This window comes from Meleagris gallopavo, chromosome 3 (genome assembly GCF_905368555.1).
Source record: "Meleagris gallopavo chromosome 3, MGAL_WU_HG_1.1, whole genome shotgun sequence".
Classification (NCBI taxonomy): Eukaryota; Metazoa; Chordata; class Aves; order Galliformes; family Phasianidae; genus Meleagris; species Meleagris gallopavo.
The window spans coordinates 43,611,701-43,633,329 of NC_139406.1; the positions used below are offsets into that span (position 1 = coordinate 43,611,701).

At 40.2% G+C, this 21,629-nt stretch overlaps 2 protein-coding genes across 2 annotated transcripts; both read right to left on the reverse strand.

The window, feature by feature from the left end:
- Positions 1-767: 767 nt before the first annotated feature.
- On the reverse strand, positions 768-15,112 carry NAPG (NSF attachment protein gamma). The gene is made up of 12 exons (XM_010708753.3): positions 14,964-15,112; positions 13,436-13,503; positions 12,033-12,117; positions 10,944-10,961; positions 10,331-10,361; positions 9,106-9,215; positions 8,926-8,992; positions 8,224-8,294; positions 7,057-7,135; positions 6,289-6,368; positions 4,579-4,708; positions 768-3,519 (listed from the first exon to the last, which is right to left on the reverse strand). Exons 1-12 carry the CDS (start codon positions 15,017-15,019, stop codon positions 3,370-3,372), a joined length of 945 nt encoding a protein of 314 aa, XP_010707055.1. The 5' UTR covers positions 15,020-15,112; the 3' UTR covers positions 768-3,369.
- Positions 15,113-15,200: 88 nt separating this feature from the next.
- LOC100547210 (myelin-oligodendrocyte glycoprotein-like) lies at positions 15,201-20,474 on the reverse strand. Its single transcript, XM_085220765.1, is given in 6 exon segments — positions 15,201-15,337; positions 16,828-16,967; positions 18,768-18,854; positions 19,173-19,280; positions 19,701-20,027; positions 20,375-20,474. Coding segments are annotated over 4 exon segments (582 nt in total). The 3' UTR covers positions 15,201-15,337; positions 16,828-16,967; positions 18,768-18,807.
- Between the last annotated feature and the right edge of the window lie 1,155 nt (positions 20,475-21,629).

The following is a 21,629-nucleotide window of genomic DNA, read 5'->3' on the forward strand; positions in this document are numbered from 1 at the left end:
GCTCAGAAAGCAAATGGTATCCTGGGCTCCATCAGAAGAGGGGTGGCCAGCAGGGACAGGGAGGTGATTGTCCCTCTACACTGCTCTTGTGGGGCTCCATCTGGAGTCTGGAGTCCCCAGTACAACAAAGACAGAGAGCTGTTGGAGAGGGTCCAGAGGAGAGCCACAAAGATGATCAGGGGACTGGAGCACCTCCCCTGTGAGGACAGGCTGAAGGAGCTGGGCTTGTTCAGCCTGGAGAAAAGGCAGCTGCAGGGTGACCTCATTGCAGCCTTACAGACTGCCTACAAAGCAACCTAAAGACAGCCTACAAACAGGAGAGGAATCAACTCATTGAAAGGGTAGATAACGGCAGAACAAGGGGAAATGGTTTTAAGTTGAGGGAGGGAAGATTTAGGTTGGATGTCAAGGGGAAGTTCTTTACAGAGAGAGGTGAGGTGCTGGAACAGGCTGCCCAGAGAGGCTGTGGATGCCCCATCCCTAGAGGGTGTTCAAGACCAGGTTGGATGGGGCCGTGGGCAGCCTGGTCTAGTATTAAACAGGGAGGTTGGTGGCCCTGCATGTGGCAGGGGGGTTGGAGATTCGTGATCCTTTAAGTCCCTCCCAGTCCTGGCCATTCTGTGATTCTGTGATATTAGACCTGCAATACCTGACAACAAGAATCATAGAGAAATGGCCATAAAATCTGCTTGGGATTACAATACAATGTTCATTTTCAAATGGTGGTGTTTGGCAGGACTGACCAACAACAGGAAAGTTAGCACAAATACCAGTTTCAAGTTTTATTTTTCATGTTGATGAAACACAGTCTCTTCTCAGAGGCAGCATGTGTAGAACTGTTACAAACACTTTCAATAATCTAATACACCACAGATTTTGGAAAGGAACAAATGAAGCACAGGTTTCACACTGCAATTGGGTATATTGAGTCATAAGTTACAGATAATTTAGAAAGCATCTAATTTTATATACATTACACTGATCATTGCCCAGTCTTCATGCAAATATAATTTTTCTCACAACCAACATTATTTTTAGAAACCTTGTTATTGTAAATGATATATTTTCACTTTAAATCACTTAAATGGTATTTACAGAAGTGTGCAAATTGCTTTGAAAGATAGAAACACTTACACATAATATACAGACCGCATCTCCTACAGTTAAACATTTACTAAAAGGCAGATAACATTCCTATCACACTTTCATTGCCTAAAATAGGAGAGTAAGTTATATAAAATAGACCATCTTATTTTCAGACATTTTCATTTCTGCAGATTTGGTCTTTGCAGCAACATTGCAATCAAAGATTAAGACTCCTAAGATCCAAAGAAGCCCCTTCAATTTCAACGGCAGCTGAACATGTTTAATACAAGCTACTTTTGTTCCAGATTTTCCACACTTGGCACAGGCTAAAAAGAAAAAAGCTGAGGGATTGGGGAAAATAGTCTTGCTTTTTTTTTTTCCCCCCAACATGAAAAGCATGCTAATTCATAAATTTTATTTGCAAGGGTCTATTAGCGTTGCAAGCACTACAGCAAATAAAGTCTGCAAGTTCTTCCACAGCATACAAAACTGCTTGTATGTCTTCTCAGATATATATAACTGCACACAGAAAGAAGTAGACTCCTTGGGACCATTCAACAAAACTGATTTCAGAATTGGAAGCAGCAAGAAAAGCTTGAAGAAAGTTACTTAGTGTTCCCAGTGCTTCTAAATGTGCTTTAAAAAAAAAAAAAATACATCATAAAAACTTCCCATAAAAAGTGCATGGCGACCCTTCCTGAACAAATCCAGAAAGCAGAAGCTGGAGCACATCACTCCAGTCTCCTCAATGGTGAAGAAAGAAGAGTTATGGGAAAGTCTTCAAAACCACCTTTTTTGTATACTAGTAATCATTCTGAGAAAAAAAAAAAAAAAAAAGTAATTCACTTCCTAAAATCTCATTTAAGATATTCTATAGACATACAAAAATTTCTATATATATACTTAATAACAATGGAAATTTACCTGTCAGACAGTACAGAACAAAGGTAAGCAGCTTTAAAAAGCCCTCAAACAGTTTAAAAATTACATCTGAAATGCTTGATATTTTTGAAGACATCCAATTCCTTAATGTGGCACAAACTGTACCAACGTTTAATACTGCAGTCTACTGCTTACTGAGCTTTGGACATCAAATTAACACAAGTCTTGAAAAGGTTCTTCTGAAAAGAAAAAAAAAAAAAAAAGGACTGCAGATGCAACTTTCAGGGTTGTCAGCATTTAAGCATAAAGTGGTCAAATGAATGTGGACAATAAAGAAGTTTGCAGAAGACAGCAATTTGTAATCAAATGAAAATGGAGAAGATGCTCGAAAATATGGTTATTTTGAACTTTCAAAGTATAGAACAGATTTTTACAAATGGCAATCCTCAAACTAGCTGAAAAAAAGGAAAATATTTGCAGAAGAGGTTATTAACTAGCAAATGAATACCTGAAACACTAAGCTTGATCATACTGTTGAAATATTCCACCTAAATTTTTGCTAAACATTGTCTCCAGAGCTTTATATTCAATGAGCATTACCTGCTACCTCCAGTTTTTTTTTTTATTACATTTGTCAGAAACAGTGCTAGAAAGGTTGCCAGTGCCATCCATTCCTAATGTGTACATTATAAACACCGTGCACAAATGTATTTTGAAAAACTTAGGTCAATTATTTTCTTGAAGTGAAGTGTGTGCATCTATATATTCAAGCTTGTGAAACTGCTCCATGTTAACTGGCTTAGTATTTTCTACAATCACATGGACATTACTTGCTAAAGTTAGGATACTGAAATAAAAATACATATTCCACTGTGGGGAATATTTGTTAACTGAATGCTCCTCTTAATGATTATACTAGTGGAAAATACATCTGCCAGTATTCCTTAAATGACATTAAACAGGAGATGAATATCCAGACAAATAACCTTATATTCAACTTTGGAAAAAACCCACAAACATTATTGGTAACAAAGAAGTGTCAGCTATTGAAATCCAGTATTTGAGATTTTGTGTCGTTCTCCTTACCCTGTGCTTCTCTTCAGAATTTTGGTTTCTTTTTAAACTGTGCTTTTACTAAAAATTTCCCTCCATTTTTCCCCCAATCAATGGAAGGCAGAGCACTGAAGATGTTCCTACTATATAAGAAATGAAATTCAAAGATGTTACAAGATGATAGTTATAATCATGCTTTTTCTCCTTTTTTTTTTGTAGCCAAAAGCTGCCCAGTTAACATTAGCATTCCCATATCACAGTTGCAATGAAGCTCTGGTAAATCTGGTACCTTTGGATATGCTCAGCATCACAAATAGGTTAGATATTTAACATAACATAGGTCTGTAGCTAGCACAGTCCACCAGAATATTCATCCTCTTCCTCATCAGCATGAGAGCCCACTGTGGCTGGTCCTCTTGTTTTGTCTTGCGTAGCATTTGGAGATTTCTTCTTTATTCCACCTCCTGGGACCACCAAGGTAAGACCAAGCTTGGCATACTAATAATAAAAATACAAGTTTACCTTCTGTACTATTATATTCAGTACAGAAAATAGATTGCTGATTTCAGAGTACATTTTCCAGCTTAGAATAATAATTAGAATAATAAAGCTTAGAATAACCTCAGTGTTCAATTTATTTTTTTTCCCCACTGAAACACTTTGAAAACTGGGAGATGAGACCTCTATCGATATTAAAGTGTAACAGAAAAGTTTGGCTACATTATCACAGAACCATTATAGAATGATAAAATGGCTTGGGTTGGAAAGGAACTTAAAGGGCACCTAGTTTGAACTCTTCTGTCATGGCAAGAGGGTCACCTTTCACTGGACTAGGCTGCCCAAAGCCCATCCAAGCGGGCCTTGGATTCTACAGCTACAAACATTCAATCTTTTCGAAAGAGAGAAAAACACCAGAATGTTTTCATTGTGTAGCTCTGCATACATTATCTAGGTAAGGTTTATATTAGTAGTCTTGCAAATGTTTTTTAGTAGAATTAGTACCTTCAACATAATAAAATTAGTCACTACCACTACAAAGTTCTGCATGGATGGATATCTTACTTTATGGCTTTCCTATCCTTATACTTTCTGCTTGCTAGCTAAAAGTGCAATCATTAAAAAAAAATATGGACTTCTTTCTTAAAATGGAAAAACTTTCACTAATTGATGATTTGCTAGAGAATAAGCATTAAAAAAACATCCAACAAAGCCATCACATTCATTTTGTAATGCTTATGCACACAGGGCAACAAATTGGTATTTATGAGATAAAACAAACTTCTGGCACTATGAAGAACCAATTAAAAGCAAACCGTGTTTTGGTCAATGACTTAGACTCTGTAGACTGATAACAAACTGCTAGTTCATCTATGCCTTCCCACCAGAATGTAACAATGGTGTGGAACTTCACAGAAGACAGGCAGTAAAGTAAGAAAATAAAAGTTCACAAGGCAAAATTACCAAGCAAGTCACAAAAAATACATAGATCCTGCTCTCCTTGTTTTCCTATAATGGACAAAAGCCCTTCTTAAACTGAAGCAGCAAAAAACTACTTACATCATTGTCCATGTATTTGAAGAGAGGCAAGTTACAAACTTCAGAAACTTGATCCTGATCTTGCTGATCATACCCTTCCAGAAGTTGCTCTAATGCTGCACAGTCTTCACTTCCATTAAATCCTGGTATACTGAAGGAAATTAACAGTTCAGTTAGGACATTACAGCAATCTACTTGCTGCTCAGGTGTTCTATTTTTACATGTTAATTAATAGCAGAAGAGAAGGCAGCTGATGAGAATCTGATGGACTACTTACTCCACAAAACACAATCATTTTGATTTTTCCTGCAACACAGATCATAACCATAAGCTTCAATTTTCAGCAATACTAGTTTGCTGACAATCAGACCACAATCACAGTCAAGCCAAGAAAAGAGTATTAGAATTTTTCTGTTTTTCCTGACTAGTCAATAAGCTTTTCATCCAATTTATATGCAGAAAAAAAATACGTAATGAGTTTCTATATAAAATAGAAATTGAAGACATAGTAAATATGACCAACATGTTTCAAGACAGATCTTCAAAAACTCACTTCTAAAAATAATGATTTAACTTAGATATATGTTCAAGTCACTTCACTTAAAACAGCTTAAGTAAAAATGTTATGTTTTAGTATTTTGTGACTGAAGTGCTAATGAAAGCTGAAACAGAGACCTGCATGAAAGCCTCTGGAGTTTGTGGCTAAACATTAATCCAGACGTGGCACCAGAAATTTCTCTTGGATATATAAGAACCACTTCCTTCAATTCCTTCTATTAAAATGGATCAGTTCCTACTTTCTCAACCATCTTTCAGTTCAGACAACTATTAAAGAAAAAATGTAAAAAGAAAAACTTGCTTTTCTTTTAACATATGACAAGAACAAGATCTACATCAGCATAACCAGAAATGCAGTAACTCACATACTATACTACATATTTTTCTTTAACAAACCTTTAGATGAATACTTTTCTCAATCTAACCACCATATTACACAGTTCCAATGATTGTACTAGGATGCTACTCTGCATTCTGCATTTTCATTCTCAAATGGAAAGTTTAAATTACAATTTTTTAAGGGCTTCAACAAGATAAAAAGATTTTAATAATAATTAGATTAAATCACTTAGAACACCCAGAAATCCTCATTTTTAATCCCAACTATTTGTTTACAACAAGTAGTCTGCCACGGCTCTATTTGAAAGAGATGTACGAAAGAATTCTAACCACAACAGTATTCCGCTCAGCTTTTAACCAGGAAAATCAGAAAGAACTTTTAATTTAAATCTCATTTCATCTGTTGCACAGAAGTGCTTCTTTAATGACTAACTTTATTTTATGTCCGTTAGGAAGTACCACATGGTAATTACTGCTGAACCTACTACTGAAAGTGAAAAAGATTCCTGACAGCTGGCTGCCTAACAGACAATACTACTGTACTTTAAGTAAACAGACTTGGAGGCTTAAAATTTGTTGACAGAGAAGGCTTCCATTGGTCTTTCACAAAATCACCAAGATTGGAAAAGACCTTCAAGATCATCCGGTCCAACCATCCTCCAATCACCAATAGGACTCACTAAACCATGTTCCTTAACACAAAATCCAAGCCTTCCTTGAACACCTCCAGGGTCAGTGACTCCACCACCTTCCTAGGCAGCCCATTCCAGCCCATTTCATAATAAATCTACATTAATGAAACACTCAAAGTTATAAAGTATTAGGCAGACTTACCTGTAGCTTTCCCTCACACACCTTTCTGCAGCAACATAATCATTTCTGTGAAGATGAACTAAGACTTGAGCAATAGTTTTCTAAACAAAACAAACAAGAAACACAGGGGAAAAAAAAACCCAAAAGATAGAATAATTTGATTCTAAAATTGAACAAGAAAGTTGGAACCACACTATGATAAAGTAGTAAGCCAGATCTTCAGCTGGTATGAAATAGATTACCTCCTCTAACATCATGAACTGTTGCATCAAACTTGGTCATGCTTTTTTCCTTATGTGATTTGCTACAGAAGTCATGTTGATTACAAACTCAAAACAGACAATCAAAAATTCTCATTTAGGACTCTAACTATTTCTACTAAGAATCCTGATTAAATAACATCAAGGTAAATGCAGACCAAAAGACAATCCTATGAAAAAAACAATACAAAAACATCCATGATTCTCACTCTTCCAATTTCAAAATAAATTAATTCGCATCCCAGAAGAGAAAACTGGACTAATTCAAATTAATTTAAAGGTTTGTCCAGAAATCATTATAGTTCAGTGTTTTTGATAGCTTTCACAGATAAATAGCATCCTATCAACATTACAGCAGTGAAAAACAAGAGGATAAGGAAGCATGAACAACCACACATTCTCATTACCTAGCAAGCAACATATCTCTGAATCAAGAGGTATGTGGCATCAGACAGAATTCAGCCACTACCTTATGTTAGTTCAGCAAACCTCAAAATATCCTACCAGAAATTATCATTTAGATTTTTACCTTATAGCATGTTGGATAATTTTCAATTTCCTTATAAATGCTTTTTTCCTTTTGAAGGGACAACGCAGCCTCATCCAATCTAAATTGAAACAAAAACAAGGAGTATCTGTGCCAGGAAACAAGCGTAATGAACCCAACGCTCATAGTAAGCTGTTTAATACACATGTGAGTTCTCCTTAATAAAAAGCAACATAAATAAAATCAGCAGCAGATCTTATTAGCAGCAGTTATATATAAGGCCAGCAATCTCTTTTGCATACGTGCAGGCCAACATCATCTCTGGTATTAATTCAGACAAACCCAGCTTTTCACAACATCATACAAGACATATGCCTCGTAATGCACTCTAATAGATTCCTGTATGTCGTGAGGTTACTGTAAGTCCAATATCCAGGAAGCACCAATGGAAATCATAGTTTGTTTTCTAGTTTGAAAATTCCTTTTAACCACTATATTAAATTTCTAGAAATGAACAATAGCACATAAATTGCAATGTAACAGAGCAACCAAGAGTTTCACATGTACTGAAGTTACAGTGACTTGCTCTTTCACGGGAAGTTTGAAGTCACTTTATAAATCTATCTTTCTAACTGTCACTGCACAATAAAGTTTCTTGAAAGTAGTCAAACAGATGCAGACAATTTCATAAAAGAACAATACGTTTTAGTAAAGCAAGTCTAAGCTGAACCATAGGTCTGGTGATAGAAATCTATGCTTCAAATAAGATGCCATGGAGAATCCAAGACACATTCTCACTCTGGGATCAGACTGCTGCTAACAGATTACTTTCCTCAGATTAATTTCCCTGTTTTATATTCCACAGTTATGAAAAATTTTCGAGTATTTTCTACAAATAAGTGCCTGAAAAAAAGCTCCTGAACTTCTTTAATAACTACTGAAACTGATATATACCCTTTAAAGATGTATTAAGTAATAAAGAGGAAACAAAGCCCTACAGCTCACATTCTTCTATCTCAGAACAAAAAATAGATGATTCCTGAATATGACAGTCTATTACATCCCACAGAAACCTCAATCTTATTTATTTTGAATTTTGCCTCAAAGAGAGACATAAATAATGGTATATAAACCCAGCAACAAGAACAATGAAACTGCCCTTTGAAATATAGGTTCAACAATATGTAAACAAATCTACAAAAGTGATACCTGCGTCCTCGGACTAGAAGTCTTGATGCTTTCCCTAACATTTCTAATGCTTGCCGTAAACGTTCTTCATTCTAGAGAAGAGCAAAAAGAATTCACAGTTCGTATTCCATTTGCATGGGATTAAGACCATTAGACCTTAACCTATGCTGTCTGTAACTAAGACCAACTGTTCTGCTATGCCAACAGTCCACATACTCAGTGGAAACACAAAGAGTATTAGTGCACCAAAGTCCCACACTCAGCTTCTGTATGGATCTGGAGAGCAAAGGAGCATCAATGCAAACTTATTAACCCAGTAATATATGTCAAATGCCTGTAGGAAAGCATGTCAAAGACAGTCATGAAATGGCTCAAGGGGTGGGTTGAATTTTAAGCAAACTCTTCTTGTGCCTTCAAGGATTTCAAACTCTTCTAAGCTACAGGACTGTGCAACAGCCATACTCCCCACCCTCTAGACTGCTCAACAAGAGGCAAAAAAACTTGACAACATACAGAATTCACATTTGGTCAAGTGCCAAAATGAGAAAAGAACTGACTTTATCATAATATCAACAAAACAACTTAGAAGCCAGCCTTAGACATTTTGTCAGCATTACAGCTGACCCTAAACACCAATTCATTCAAGCTGGTTTACTTTGTGGTAAAGTTATCTGCTGGTAAAAAACAAAACAAACAAAAAAAAAAAAAACAAGCAAAGCTTACTTCAAACACTGATGCTGCTTGCTGATACAGCTGTACAGCCTTCTCTGGGCTCACGTTTTCTATTAATCTGTAATAAACATAAGTCATTTCTCAGATGAAAGCATCAAAGAGGCAAGGAAGAAAAAGCAAGGAGATACCTCTGTCCCACATTCATTCTGGCCACCAATACTATAAGCTTACTTCCCAGCCCGTTCAAGTGCAATGGCAGCTGTATCCGGTGTCCCATTCTCCAGGTACATCATGCTGGCTTTCTCTATCAGCTGAACAGCTTCAGGGAGCCTCTGCATCTCCTGCAAAGACAGTCAAAGGGACAGCACTGTCAGGAGCTGTGCTTATGAAACAACTCTAACACTATATGTATGAGTGTGTATGTAGTATATACATGTATATATGTATGTAGTATATATATATATATATATAACGGCATTTCAGCTTATAAGAAAAAGTGACAAAACACAATAATACAGAAATGCACCTTCTGTATTATCACACATTTGTAAAGAACAAGTTTAGCGGTCAGTCTGGTACACTCTTTACATTCTTTTGAATAACCATAGAGATGGGAAGTAACAGGCAGCCTTCTCACACCCAAAGTGAGTCAGTCTAACCAGGTCATTTCCTCTGTAAACTCTGATATAACTAGAAACAATAATTTCTGTTTTTCAATCTTTAATTTAAATCTTTCCATCTTTAAAAATCTAATTTAACTAGCAGCTAGACAGCATCTAAGGAACATGCATTTAAGGATTCTGGCGACATATAACCTACCCTACGTCAAGTAAGTAGAAAATAAATCTTTTTCTTTCACATAAATACGTCAAGCAAAAATGTTAATTCCACTATCCTATGAAACCAGTACTGCTGGAGCAAACAGGCAAAACAAGACTGCCTTGTCACACTGCAGCTTCAAACTGCCAGACACTTATTTTTCTTTCAGAAATTAAAAGATTAACATAACCCTCTTCCAGTGAGATCCTTGATTCTCCCAGTCCTTTTTTCAGAATTTTCTTTTACTGATATAACATCAGTTAAAACAAACAAACAAACAGTATTTGGTCAATAGTGAAAACACTGCAACAGAACTAGAATGAGCTTTTATTTCTCTTGCTTTAATCCACTGCTCAACTAAGTAGTAATTAGTCCCTTCCCAACGTAAGGCAAAAATTTGGTACCTTAGAGCAGAAGTACCACTCTTCAGTTACCCTCTGATGTAACACCCTCACCTTTCCTTCTTCAAAAGAAAACCAAAAAATGTTTCCAATTAAAAACAGTTTCCCTAAACTACATGAGGGTATTGGTGAAGACTGTAAGTCAAAAATAGAACATCACTGCCATATGCAACTTGCTTGCATGTATCTGTAAAATGTCAAAGAGAACTTTAAAAAAAAAAAAGTTATGAAAATACCTTTAGCATCATGCCAGCTTGTTCATAAGCTCTGCAGAGAAAAAGTTTACAATTTAGATATTGTGTATTTCAACAAATTGTAACTACACAGCAGAAGTTAACCTGCATCAGCTACCACTTCACTGTTAATATTTAACAAACTGAAGAGGTTTTGAGTGCTTCAATTTAATGAGACAATACACGTGTACAATTATCTTTCACAAATGAAGTATTTCAACCACACAATTACTGTCTTCCCAAACAAAAATCTATTCCCATCATCTGACCCACAGGCAATATTTAGATTATTTGTCATCACCCACTTGCTTTGAAGTATCTTTATTTACATTTCTATATAAGCAAAACAGTGCAGAATGTCAAATTTATAAAAAAAAAGTTTACCTAAGGAAAAGCACTTGATACAAAAAGCTATGAAAGATTGTCAAAGTAGTTATTTCTTCAGAGAGACATTGCAGGTTTTTAGACTTTCCTTGCCTATGCTTTCATTAAACTAATTTTGAAATGGTGAAATCACTTGAACTGAGTCACTTACTAGAGACCAAAATGACAGCTCATGCTTGTACTGTAAGTTTAAAAAAAAAACCATCGGATTACCCAGTGCATCCATACTTACTTGGCGGCATGAAAGAGACTGGAAGTAACGTTGTCAAGTTAAGGACAAATGCCATAAAGCAGAAAAATCAATAGCATATAAGATCTTATAGTATTGGTTTCAAAGCAAGGAATCCCAGAAACGCAAATAGAACCTGCTAAATTTTTAGGCAAAGTATAAAAAAAAAAAGTAGCACCTAAGGACAGAATGAATGCAAAATATTGAAGGATAGCTGCACATGTAAAGTTGGAAAAATGCACATTTGTTTAAAATATGTTCCCTGGCTACCAAATGTCACCACAAGCACTGCAATAATGTTAGCTGCATTTAGTTAATACTATCTATTCATAGATACTTAAAAGTGCTTACATAAATTTATGATGCAGTACCTAAGCATTTCAGGCACCTCTACTCCGCACTGGTGAGAACTCACCTGGAGTACTGCGTCCAGGTGTGGAGTCCTCAGCACAGGACAGACATTGTCCCGTTGGAGAGCACACAGAGGATGGCCACAAAAATGACCCAGAGAATGGAACACCTCTCCTATAAGGACAGGCTGAGAGAGCTGTTCAGCCTGGACAAGAGAAGGCTCCAGGGAGATCTGAGAGCAGCCTTTCAGTATCTACAGAGAAAGGGGACAGACTCTCTAGCAGGGTCTGATAGGACAAGGGGAAGTGGTTTCAAACTGAAAAACGGAATATTTAGACTGGATGTAAGGGAGAAGTTTTTCATAGTAAGGGTGGTAAGGCATTGAAACAGGTTGTCCAGAGAGGTGGTGGATGCCCCATACCTGGAGACAGGTCAGGCTGGACGGGGCTGTGAGCAACCTGATCTGCTGTAGGTGTCCCTGTTCACTGCAGAGGAGTTGGGCTAGGTGACCCTTAAGGGCCCCCTCCTAACTCAAACAGTTCTGTGATTGTAAGGTATTATTCAGAATAGATTTTCTAAACAAGAGTTCTTTAGCTTTTCCATTCACAGCACAAAAAGTCTTCTAAAAGAGAACCTTCTTAGACTGACAATATGAACAAAGATATTTAATATATTTTCTACCCATTACCCCATTCTAAATAACAAATAACTTCTTGGAAAACAGTAGTAATGAAAAGATACGCTTTGTTGTTTTCATGTGCTTCAGCTTCTCGTAAACAGGCTTCCCTTGCCTGGTCAAACTGCTTGGCATTCTTAAAGGCAACAGCTACAAGAAAACAGATGAAGTTCTCATTTACAATTTGCCTTTATTTTTTTAACCACATCTACTAAAGTATTCAACCATCCAAAGATGCAAACAGGCATTTTAGACAAACTGAATGGCTTGCTAAATTGTAGACAGAAAATCCCACCACAGCATTAACTTCATTAGCCACCTCATTGGTACCCAATGATAGGACAAGAGGCAACAGGCACAAAGTGGAACACAGGAAATCCCATCAAAACACGAGAAAAAACTTCTGTACTTTGAAGGTGACAGAGCACTGGAACAGGTTGCCCAGAGAGGTTGTGGAGTCTCCTTTTCTGGAGATATTCAAGACCCACCTGGACACTTTCCTGTGCAAACTATTGTAGGGAACTGCTTTAGCAGGGAGCTGGGTGATCTTTAGAGGTCCCTTCCAGCCCCTATGGTACTGAGATTCTGTAATCAGTACAGTTTGTACAAAAAACCAGTAGAGCAGCAAAAGAAGCGTACCATTGACAAAACAAACTAGTAATAACTCCCTCAACATAACCAATTCAGGGCTCAAAGAATACTGAAGCAGGACTGAAAATAAATTTCTATTTGTAAGTGCTTCAGTTGCTCTTCAAACTTCTCCATTTTTTCATTCACTTTTTTTTCATTCATTTTTTCTCATTTTTTCATTCACTGTTAAACAAAGAGTAGGAACATCTAACAGAAGGAAGCCAAAGGGGGAAAAATACATATAAATTACATACATACATATTCATACATATAAATTACTATTAACAGAAAGAAGAAAGTTTACAAGAAAAAAAAATCATGGTTTTATATTCACTGTGACACATGTAGTAGGAAAGGAGGAAAAAAATCTTACCGTGTCCACAGGAAAAAAAAAAAAAAAACAACCACATACCACAAACTAACAATGCCTCTACTTTATTGAAACTCTCTTATGTCAGACAATTTTCAAATGATGGTGAAAAAGTGAAGATTTTGTTAAAAATTTTTGTTGTTAGGGAAGATCATATGATTTGGGGGTTGGCAAGTGAAAAGAAGAAAGCTTTACTGTTGTGATATGTAATAAGATCCAACATGTAAATTGTAAATTGAAAAGAATAAACATATTTTTTGCAACTGGTATTGACTTCCAAGTAAAACTTGAGATTTTACAGTGCTACTAAGAACACTAGGAACAGTTATTTTCCTCCTTACTTTAGTCTTCACAACAGTTGTACTTATACAGTAATAAACTAAAACTAAGTAAAATATTATTGGGGATTAAGCTTAAAGAGTATTTTGAAACCATAAAGCGTGTGCAGATATTTACAGTCACACATACCTGCCTTTCCATATTCAGTAGCTGCACTATCATAATCTGGTTTCCATTTTAAGAATCCAGTTTTCAAGCTAAAATGCAAGAAGAAAGGAGTATTAACAATGAGTAATACTTATGTTTCACCTTTGAAGTACTTCATATAGATTTAAAACTTCAGACAGCTCTCTGAAACAGATTACCCTTGTGCCAATAGCATGGTAGAATCACAACTGCAAAAACAAAAGGCAGCATTGTTTGGACTTGTTTAAAGCACTACAATGACCTCCCACGGCTACATGCTCTGCAATAACATGCTTCTGCTTCAGTCCCTAGAACATCATCACCAACTCAGATCCTCAACACTGTGAAATCAAGAAAAGAAAAATATTTCTACCTGAGAATTGTTAGACTCTCTTGTCTGTACACAACTGAAAGAACTTATCTACAAGCGTAAAACCTCAGGGATTTTTTCTGATACGCCTATAGCAGCTTATGACACTAACTGCTCCCACACATACATAAACACAGAGCCCTCGGCAGCTGAGATGGTGGGTGCCAGCCCTGCCCACAGCAATGGTTTGGAACTTAGTGGGCTTTGAGGTCCCTTCCAATGCAGGCCATTCTGTGGTTCCATGGTTCCATGTGAGTCATCAGTGCTGACTTCAGTATCATATTTTCCTCATTTAAAAAAAATATATGCATACATACGAAGCCACAACTTCAGAGCCCATTGATACAGGCAGACACTTTAGATGCAGTACATGCTTAGTTTGAAAAAGCAATTTTGTATACACTGCATACTAGCAGTTATCATCTCACTTAGGCAACAGCCACAGCATACAGCTCTAAGACAACTCTTCCCATTGCACTGCTTTTCATCATAGAAAGTCTGAAAGAATCACAGAACGGCCCGGGTTGGAAGGGACCTCAAGGATCATGCATCTCCAGTTGCCTCACCACAGGCAGGGCCACCAACCTCCACATTCAATACTAGAGCAAGCTGCCCAGGGCCCCATCCAACCTGGCCTTGAACACCTCCAGGGATGGGGCTTTCTCAGGAAATGTACTGAGATAAAATACACAGGCCTTAAAGCTGCACACAGTTCATGCACTGCCTGTTTTATTTCAAACTCTTTTCAGGACAAGCTTAAAATTAATTCTACCAAAAGGCATTCTGCTCAGGTAACGTGAGGAAGGCACTTGGCACACACTGTTACTCTGAAGCAGCCTCCCTTCGGGATCCTCTACCTTGAGACTTCCTGCCAACTGCCACATGAAGACGTTAGGCCCTCTAAGCGAACTGCCCGTATAGGTGTCTGAGGCCATCTAAAAACAAACAGACCCCAAAAGCCCCGCCTCGGACAGGCCATACGCCCCGTTGCCTCCCTTTCTTTCCCAGGTCACGTCGCCGGCAGCTGCGAGCCCACAGCCACGGGGGGATCACGGTTCTCCGCCCGGCAGGAAGGAAAGGAGCCCTGAGGCCCGATCGCTGAGGTGACAACCGCCTCGCCCGCTTCTTCCCGCCGGCCGGCCCAACCCCGTCCCCGCTCACTATTTCTCCGCTTTCGCGATGTGCTCCAGGGCCTCGTTTATCTTCTGCGCCGCCATCGTGGCTGCCGCTACGGAACGCCGCAGGGCTCACGGGGCGTCCAGGGGCGGGACTTTGCGCTGCGCCTTCTCGCTGCGCCTGCGCCGCAGCGGGGGCAGGGCCTGCTGCTGACGGCGGCTGTTGGTTGGCGCGGCTGCCTCAGGGCGGCGCTGTGTGGTGTTGGCGCTGCGGCGGCTGGAGCTGCGGTTTAGGCTGCTGGGCGTCTTGTCCTGCTCTCTGACGATCTTAAGAGGGCTTCTGTGTAGAGATGTGCGTCTCTAACTCGTTTGGTTTGTGTAAAAGTAAGAGGCTGCCTTCAGTCCAGGTGGCACATGAATCTGAGTCATAGAAATAGTGGTCAGAAAAGACCACTAAGAGCATCTAGTCCAACCCACCACCACCATACCCACTGATCACGTCCCTCAATGCCACATGCACACGGTTCTGGAACACCTCCAGGGATGGTGACTCCACCACCTCCTTGAGCAGCCTGTGCCACTCTTTCTGAGAAGAAATTTTTCCTAACATCCAACCTGAACCTCCCCTGGCACAACATAAGGCTGTTACCTCCCATCCAAAGCAGGAGAAATGATTGGTGTTCAGGTCTCTGTGAGCTATGGCAGTCCACAAGTTTTACACTCCATAATTTAAATAAGAGAAATATTTGTCATCATGAGAGCAAAAAGCAAAATGAGAAACTAGCTGAACCTGTAAAACCATTTATTCTGTTTATAGGAATCAGAGCTATGTGATTTTGTTTTCTTTCTTAATTGGGGAAAAGAAACAAAGTTGATACGGAATCACAGAATGGCTTGGGTTGGAAGGGATCTCAAAGCACACCAAGCCCCAACCCCTCATCGTGGGCAGGGCTGCCCCGCAGCAGCTCAGCTGCCCAGGGCCCCATCCAAGCTGGCCTTGAGTGTCTCCAGCACCCAAAAAATGCTATGTAGGCATCAGGTACACTGCTCTGAATCACTTTCCCATCCTTTACCATTTCCAACACTCCCCTGAGGACATGGACATTTATTTTTCTAACTTTAGTTCTTGTACTACACTGGAAATGCTATCTATAGCAGATGGTGGAAAATCCCCACTGTGTTATGTATTATTATTCCGTATCCTGTAACGAAGTAGGAAAGAAGGTAGCATTTGTAGCAGGTGAAAGGCAGCTGTAAAAAAGAAATCATAGAGCTAATGCTTTAACAGGCAGAATAATCTCAGAGAAGAATAATCTTCTGAAGCACCCAGTGAGTGACCTGTTTTCTTGTTTGTTTGTGGTAGTGTTCCTGGCTGTGCTCCTTAAGATATAAAGAGCTGCTGACTTTTTTTGTGAAGCTACACATGTGCACTGTCTGGTTACACTTTATATTGGAATGACCAGACGACACGTTTCCAAGACTAGTATTAAATGAAATAGGATATTCCTGGGTAGCTTTTATTTTGTAGACTCGGAACCTCCAGAGATTTTACATCTGGGAAGGATCATATCACTGCATCTGGTGCTTGCCTGTGAACTGGAATTTGGTATTTAAAAGTACCAGGTACAATGTGACAAATTTTTACAGTGATAGCATTCAGAATGACAAGATTTTAAAAGTGCAAGCTTACAGCTTCTGTTTACTAGATGGATGTGAACTCTGCAAATAGCTGCACCAGTAGAAGCCATTGATTAATAATCAGTCCTCAGTTGTTTGTCACTACTCCTTGTAGAGGGTTTCTGTCTCCCACCTCAACACTTCTCATGCACACATTAACCATAGGCAGACTATTGAAAATGAGCTGCATAAACGATCACAGCTTATTTTATCTGAAAGACGTTTGAAAATACCTGCGTGTTTGTGGGGTGTAACCTCTGGCTAGATGCTGGAGGCAGGCAGCTGGAGCTAGCATCTTCCACCACAATGGCTGGGTCCATCCTCAGTCCCAGTGCAGGGACACACAAGGATTCCTTCAGAGACCTCTTGTGAGCTGTAAGAAATTGTCAAGATGACTGTGGTTAAATTCGTTTCTTGATTAATTCTTAATTTTCTTTGCTGTTAAGATGTCACATGCTTGTCCAGAAAGTCAGGAGTGACTGCAGTGAATTGTATTTTAAATCAGCTGCTGAATCCTATCTTCTGCTCCACTGGATCTGGAAGGCAAATTTCAGTTTTCCGAGATCTGGATTTCCCAGCTCTGTCTGACACTGTCTTTTGGCAGCATATGTGGAAAGTTGTACATTGTGATTTATTAGTGTCTGAGCCGCAGTCATAACTACAATAACAACAGCTACAGTACCATGCTGAGGAAATTGCCTGTGAAGAAGAGAGAGCATGGGCAAACTGCTACTAATACTGATGGTTTAATGAAGAATTGACTCAGACACATTTTGGGCAAAAAAAAAGTGTTCTATGATCACTCTGCCCCAGTGCTAGCACTTGAGTGCTCCAGTACTTTTTATTTTCCTATCTTCAGAGTAATTCCATAGAATTAATTTGCTTGTGAGACTACTTCTTCTTGTCTTAATGAATAAGGTGGTAGGCAAACAGATAGCTCTGAGGGCAGCAAAATTACTAAATACTGATTCTCTGAAGATTTGTTTCTCTCTCCTGATTGCATTTAATTAAATAACAAGACTACATTGTGTGCCCACCTTTTATCAAAGAGCAGAGAGTCAGCACAGGAGAGAGATCTTAGAAATGTATCTTCCAAGGAAAGAGGTAATCACAGAATCACAGAACCATAGGGTCTGGAAGGGACCTCTGGAGATCACCCAACCCAACCCCTGCTAAAGCAGGTTCCCTACAGCAGGTCACACAGGAAAGTGTCCAGATGGGTTTTGAATATCTTCAGAGAAGGAGACTTCACAATCTCTTATTGTGCAGCTTATTCCAGCACTCTGTCATCCTCAAAGTAAATAATTTTTTTCCTTAAGTTCAGATGGAACTTCCTGTGTGTTGCCAATTGTCCTGTGTCATTGGGCACACTGAAAAGAGCGTGGCCCCATCCTTAAAGAGCCTCAACCATTAAGTGCTGATAAGATCCCCCCACATGTAATTTCCTTGGAAATTATGGAAAATGGAAAGCTGTGGCAGATTCACCACACGCTGAACATCCATGCAACAAACTGCAGGCAGAAAATTACAACTCAGAAATTCCTACCTTTTTCACCATGTTGCATCTCAAGCCATGGCAGTATTTATTGCCTTCATCTTCGTAATAACTACAGGATCCAGTTACCTTTGCCACTGCATCATCTAACTAAGGCTGCTTTAAGTTATCTAATATTCAGAATACATGCTTGTCATACTTCGAGTACATGCTTGTCATACTTCAAGTACAAAATCAACTCCAGCCTTTGCAGTCACCCAGCACCAACTTTTGAGAAGATCTGCACTGTGGAACAGCTCTGGTCATCTTGCAAGACCCAGGAGGGAAAACTGTAGGGCACGGCAGGCAGAAAAGTCTATTTCATCATTAGCTGCTTCTTGAAAATTAATTTGGCTCTAATATCATGCCTAAAGCACTTCCAAGCATTTATCTGCTTATTCACTGTTGTTTATTTGAGTGACTTACTCATTTCTATTATTTTAGTTATTCTTTAGATTATGCTTGAATTTTGTTTGCCAGCATTGCATTTACCTGCAATGCTGCAACTGTGAACGCTGAAAAAGAGTTTTGCATGTGGATCAACCAGGATCGACGCATGCCGCAGTCCCAATACATCCCATGTACCCAGCACATCCCTAGGCCCCAACACATCCCAAGGTCTCAAAACACTGCACAAACCCAGCACTCTCCATCTTCTATCAGTTCCATTAAAGGGAATTCAGTTGTGGAAGGAGCTGGAGGGACTCAGCTTTCTCATCTGTGCTGCTGAAAAACAAAGTGGAGAAAAGGGGTAGTCAGCAGGGCAATCTTCTTTCTGGTGATGTCTCAAAAGGTTCTGGACCTTTCCACATGCCCCATGGTCCAGCCATGTTCCTGTCTTCCCATCCACACTCCTTTTCTTTTTTCCCTTCCTTCGTTCCCCCCCAAAAGGCAAATGTTATTTAATGACCACTGTGAATCTGAGGAAAAAATCTTCCTTTCTCCTCCTGTGCACCTCCATGGACAAGAGCTCAGCACCACCCCAACCATCCCTGTCACTGCAGAATACCTCCCTGCGCACCATCCCCTCCGCTCTCAGCTCACCTTGCTTTCTATGGAGAAAAACAATGATGAGAAATGACACAACCAAAAGTGTGAGGACCACAGTCAGAGCCACCTTCCAGGGATGGACAATCTGGGAAAAGGGATCTGGAAAAAACATGGAAAAGGGTTACTTTTACATTCCCATATGTGGAAAAGCAAGACTCAGACTTGGAAGATCACAGAATCCAAAGGGGCAGCAACCAGTGAGCACTGACACACAATGGCAGCATCCTCAGATTGGCACAAGTGGGGGAGCTACTAAGCAGCCTGTACCCTCTGCCACTAAGACATGAAGAAACCCATCAAAGAAACCCAACAAAACCACCTCATCCATGCATATCCATCCCCAAATCACAAATGCACTCACTCAAACTCAAGCATCTCATGGAACAATTCAGCCCCAACCTTCTTCCAAGGCTTCTGTTCTTCAGCTCTCCATTGATGGACATGAGGATGAGGATGAGACAGAGGTTGGGGTGGGACACACAAACCCAGCAACACATGGAGGTGTCACCCCAGCCTGGGCTGACAACTCCAGGTCCACCACAGCTTTTGCATAGCCACCATCATTTTGCACATGGCAGATATATGAGCCGCTATCAGAGGAGCTCACTGCAGTAATGTGCAAATCTAGATTTCCATCCCTGAGCAGTTCTGTCCTCCCTTTATATTCCTCCATCTGTTCCAGGTCCTCTCCATTTTGGTAGTGGTGCACAAGACCAGAGGACTGGTGCCGGATCCATCTGACGTCCAAGTTCCGAGCATTCTTGCAAGGGGACAAGTGGAAGCACACCATGACATCCTGTCCCGCAGTGGCAGTGACAGGGAGGCTCAGTGCCACCACTCTGAGCGGGGCTGGGCAATGAGAAGGGCACAGAGAGAAGGTGAGACGGGTGCCTGCATTAATGTGGGGGCATGGGGCAGAGGGAGAGTTAGTGCGCACTCCATCCCACCTAAAGCAACTGAAGAGGAAGCAGGAGGGGGTGGAGAAGGATTTCTAGGGGTGGGAGTCTGCTTACAATGAGTGATGGAGGTAAATAAAAGAAATTATTCCCAAAATCACATATTTCATGAAATAACCAAAATGAAAGTGAAATCCTACCGGGGCCTGGTGCTGGGCTTCAGTCCTCCCTGCCCCGTGGCTGCATTCTGGCCCCATAGCAACACCTCTGCCAGTTACATCAGCCCCACAGGACCTTTACCTGATCCCGGACAGAGGAGGTGGAGAGCCACAAGATAAGCCAGGAGGCTCCTCCAAGAATGGGTGAAACTGGGGTGTTTTTAGCCCAATATGAACCACATCCATGCTGGAGAAGAGGAGAGGGGAAGAAACTGGGGAAAGGAGACAGAGGAAGAAGGCTGAGAAGGAGATGATGGAAGATGGGAAAGATTTGGAAAGAAGACGGGGGAAAAGTTCAGGAAGAATATGTAAGAAATTATAGAAGAGAGCTAGAGTGGATCAGCAGTCTCTCACTGAGGGACCATTCTTAGAAGGTCCAAATCGCAGCCAAAACCCACCACAAAGGAGCTCTAAGAAGCTGAGGGAGAGCAATGCGGACCTCCCAGCTGTCCCCCCCGGTGGCATGGTGGCTCTGAGAGGGAAGAGTGCTGGCATCCCCCTGCAGTGTGTATAAAGGGGGGCCCCAGGGAATGTGGTGAATAGAATGGGCATACGGTGTGGTGTGTTGGAAGGGCTTGGTATGGCAGATAACACAGACAGGGGGTGCAGGCAAGGATGCAGGCAGAGCATGATCATCCACCCGCCAGCAGTCAGACAAGAGGTGGGGATCTCAGGAAATGAGAGGGATGGAAACAAGTGAAGCTGGGAAATCCAACAGAGTAACTTGGTGCACCAGAGAGCTATGTGAAGCAGGAATTGCTTTAATACAGCATTGTGTGCACGGGGGATCACTCCACTGAACATGCACCCCGAGGGGAGCAGTGACCGCATATTTGTAAGCATAGTGTATACATATTAATCACATTTCCAACAAATTGGTTGCATATCATCCTGCTCTTCGGAGCATGCCTCATAAAATGTGGGGAGGATCTCTGGGCCCCATCTGGTGGTCATTGCATGAAGACTAGTAGTTGTCCTCGCAAAGGCGCAAAGTCTTCCTTGCTCTGAACTTCTTTAATGGGGGCAGTGAGGTTGCCTAAATCAGCCTCTACTGGTCCTACAGATCTGCTTCCCCTGCATACCTGCATTATTAATTAAAAAGCTACAGATGCATTTACAGGGGAGAAAAGGTAACTTAGGGTAGTGTTTCCCTACAGTTATTTGTGCCAGATCTTCCCTGTGATGGATGTGCTTCTTACATACCTTTCCTTCCCACGGTATTTCAGAGAAGAAGCATGCCTCACATCTACGCATTTCTGTTCTACATTCTACCTTTTCTACATTGTCCTCTCTCTTTTCTTCATTGGTAAATCTTTCTTCTGGTTTCAATTTTGTTC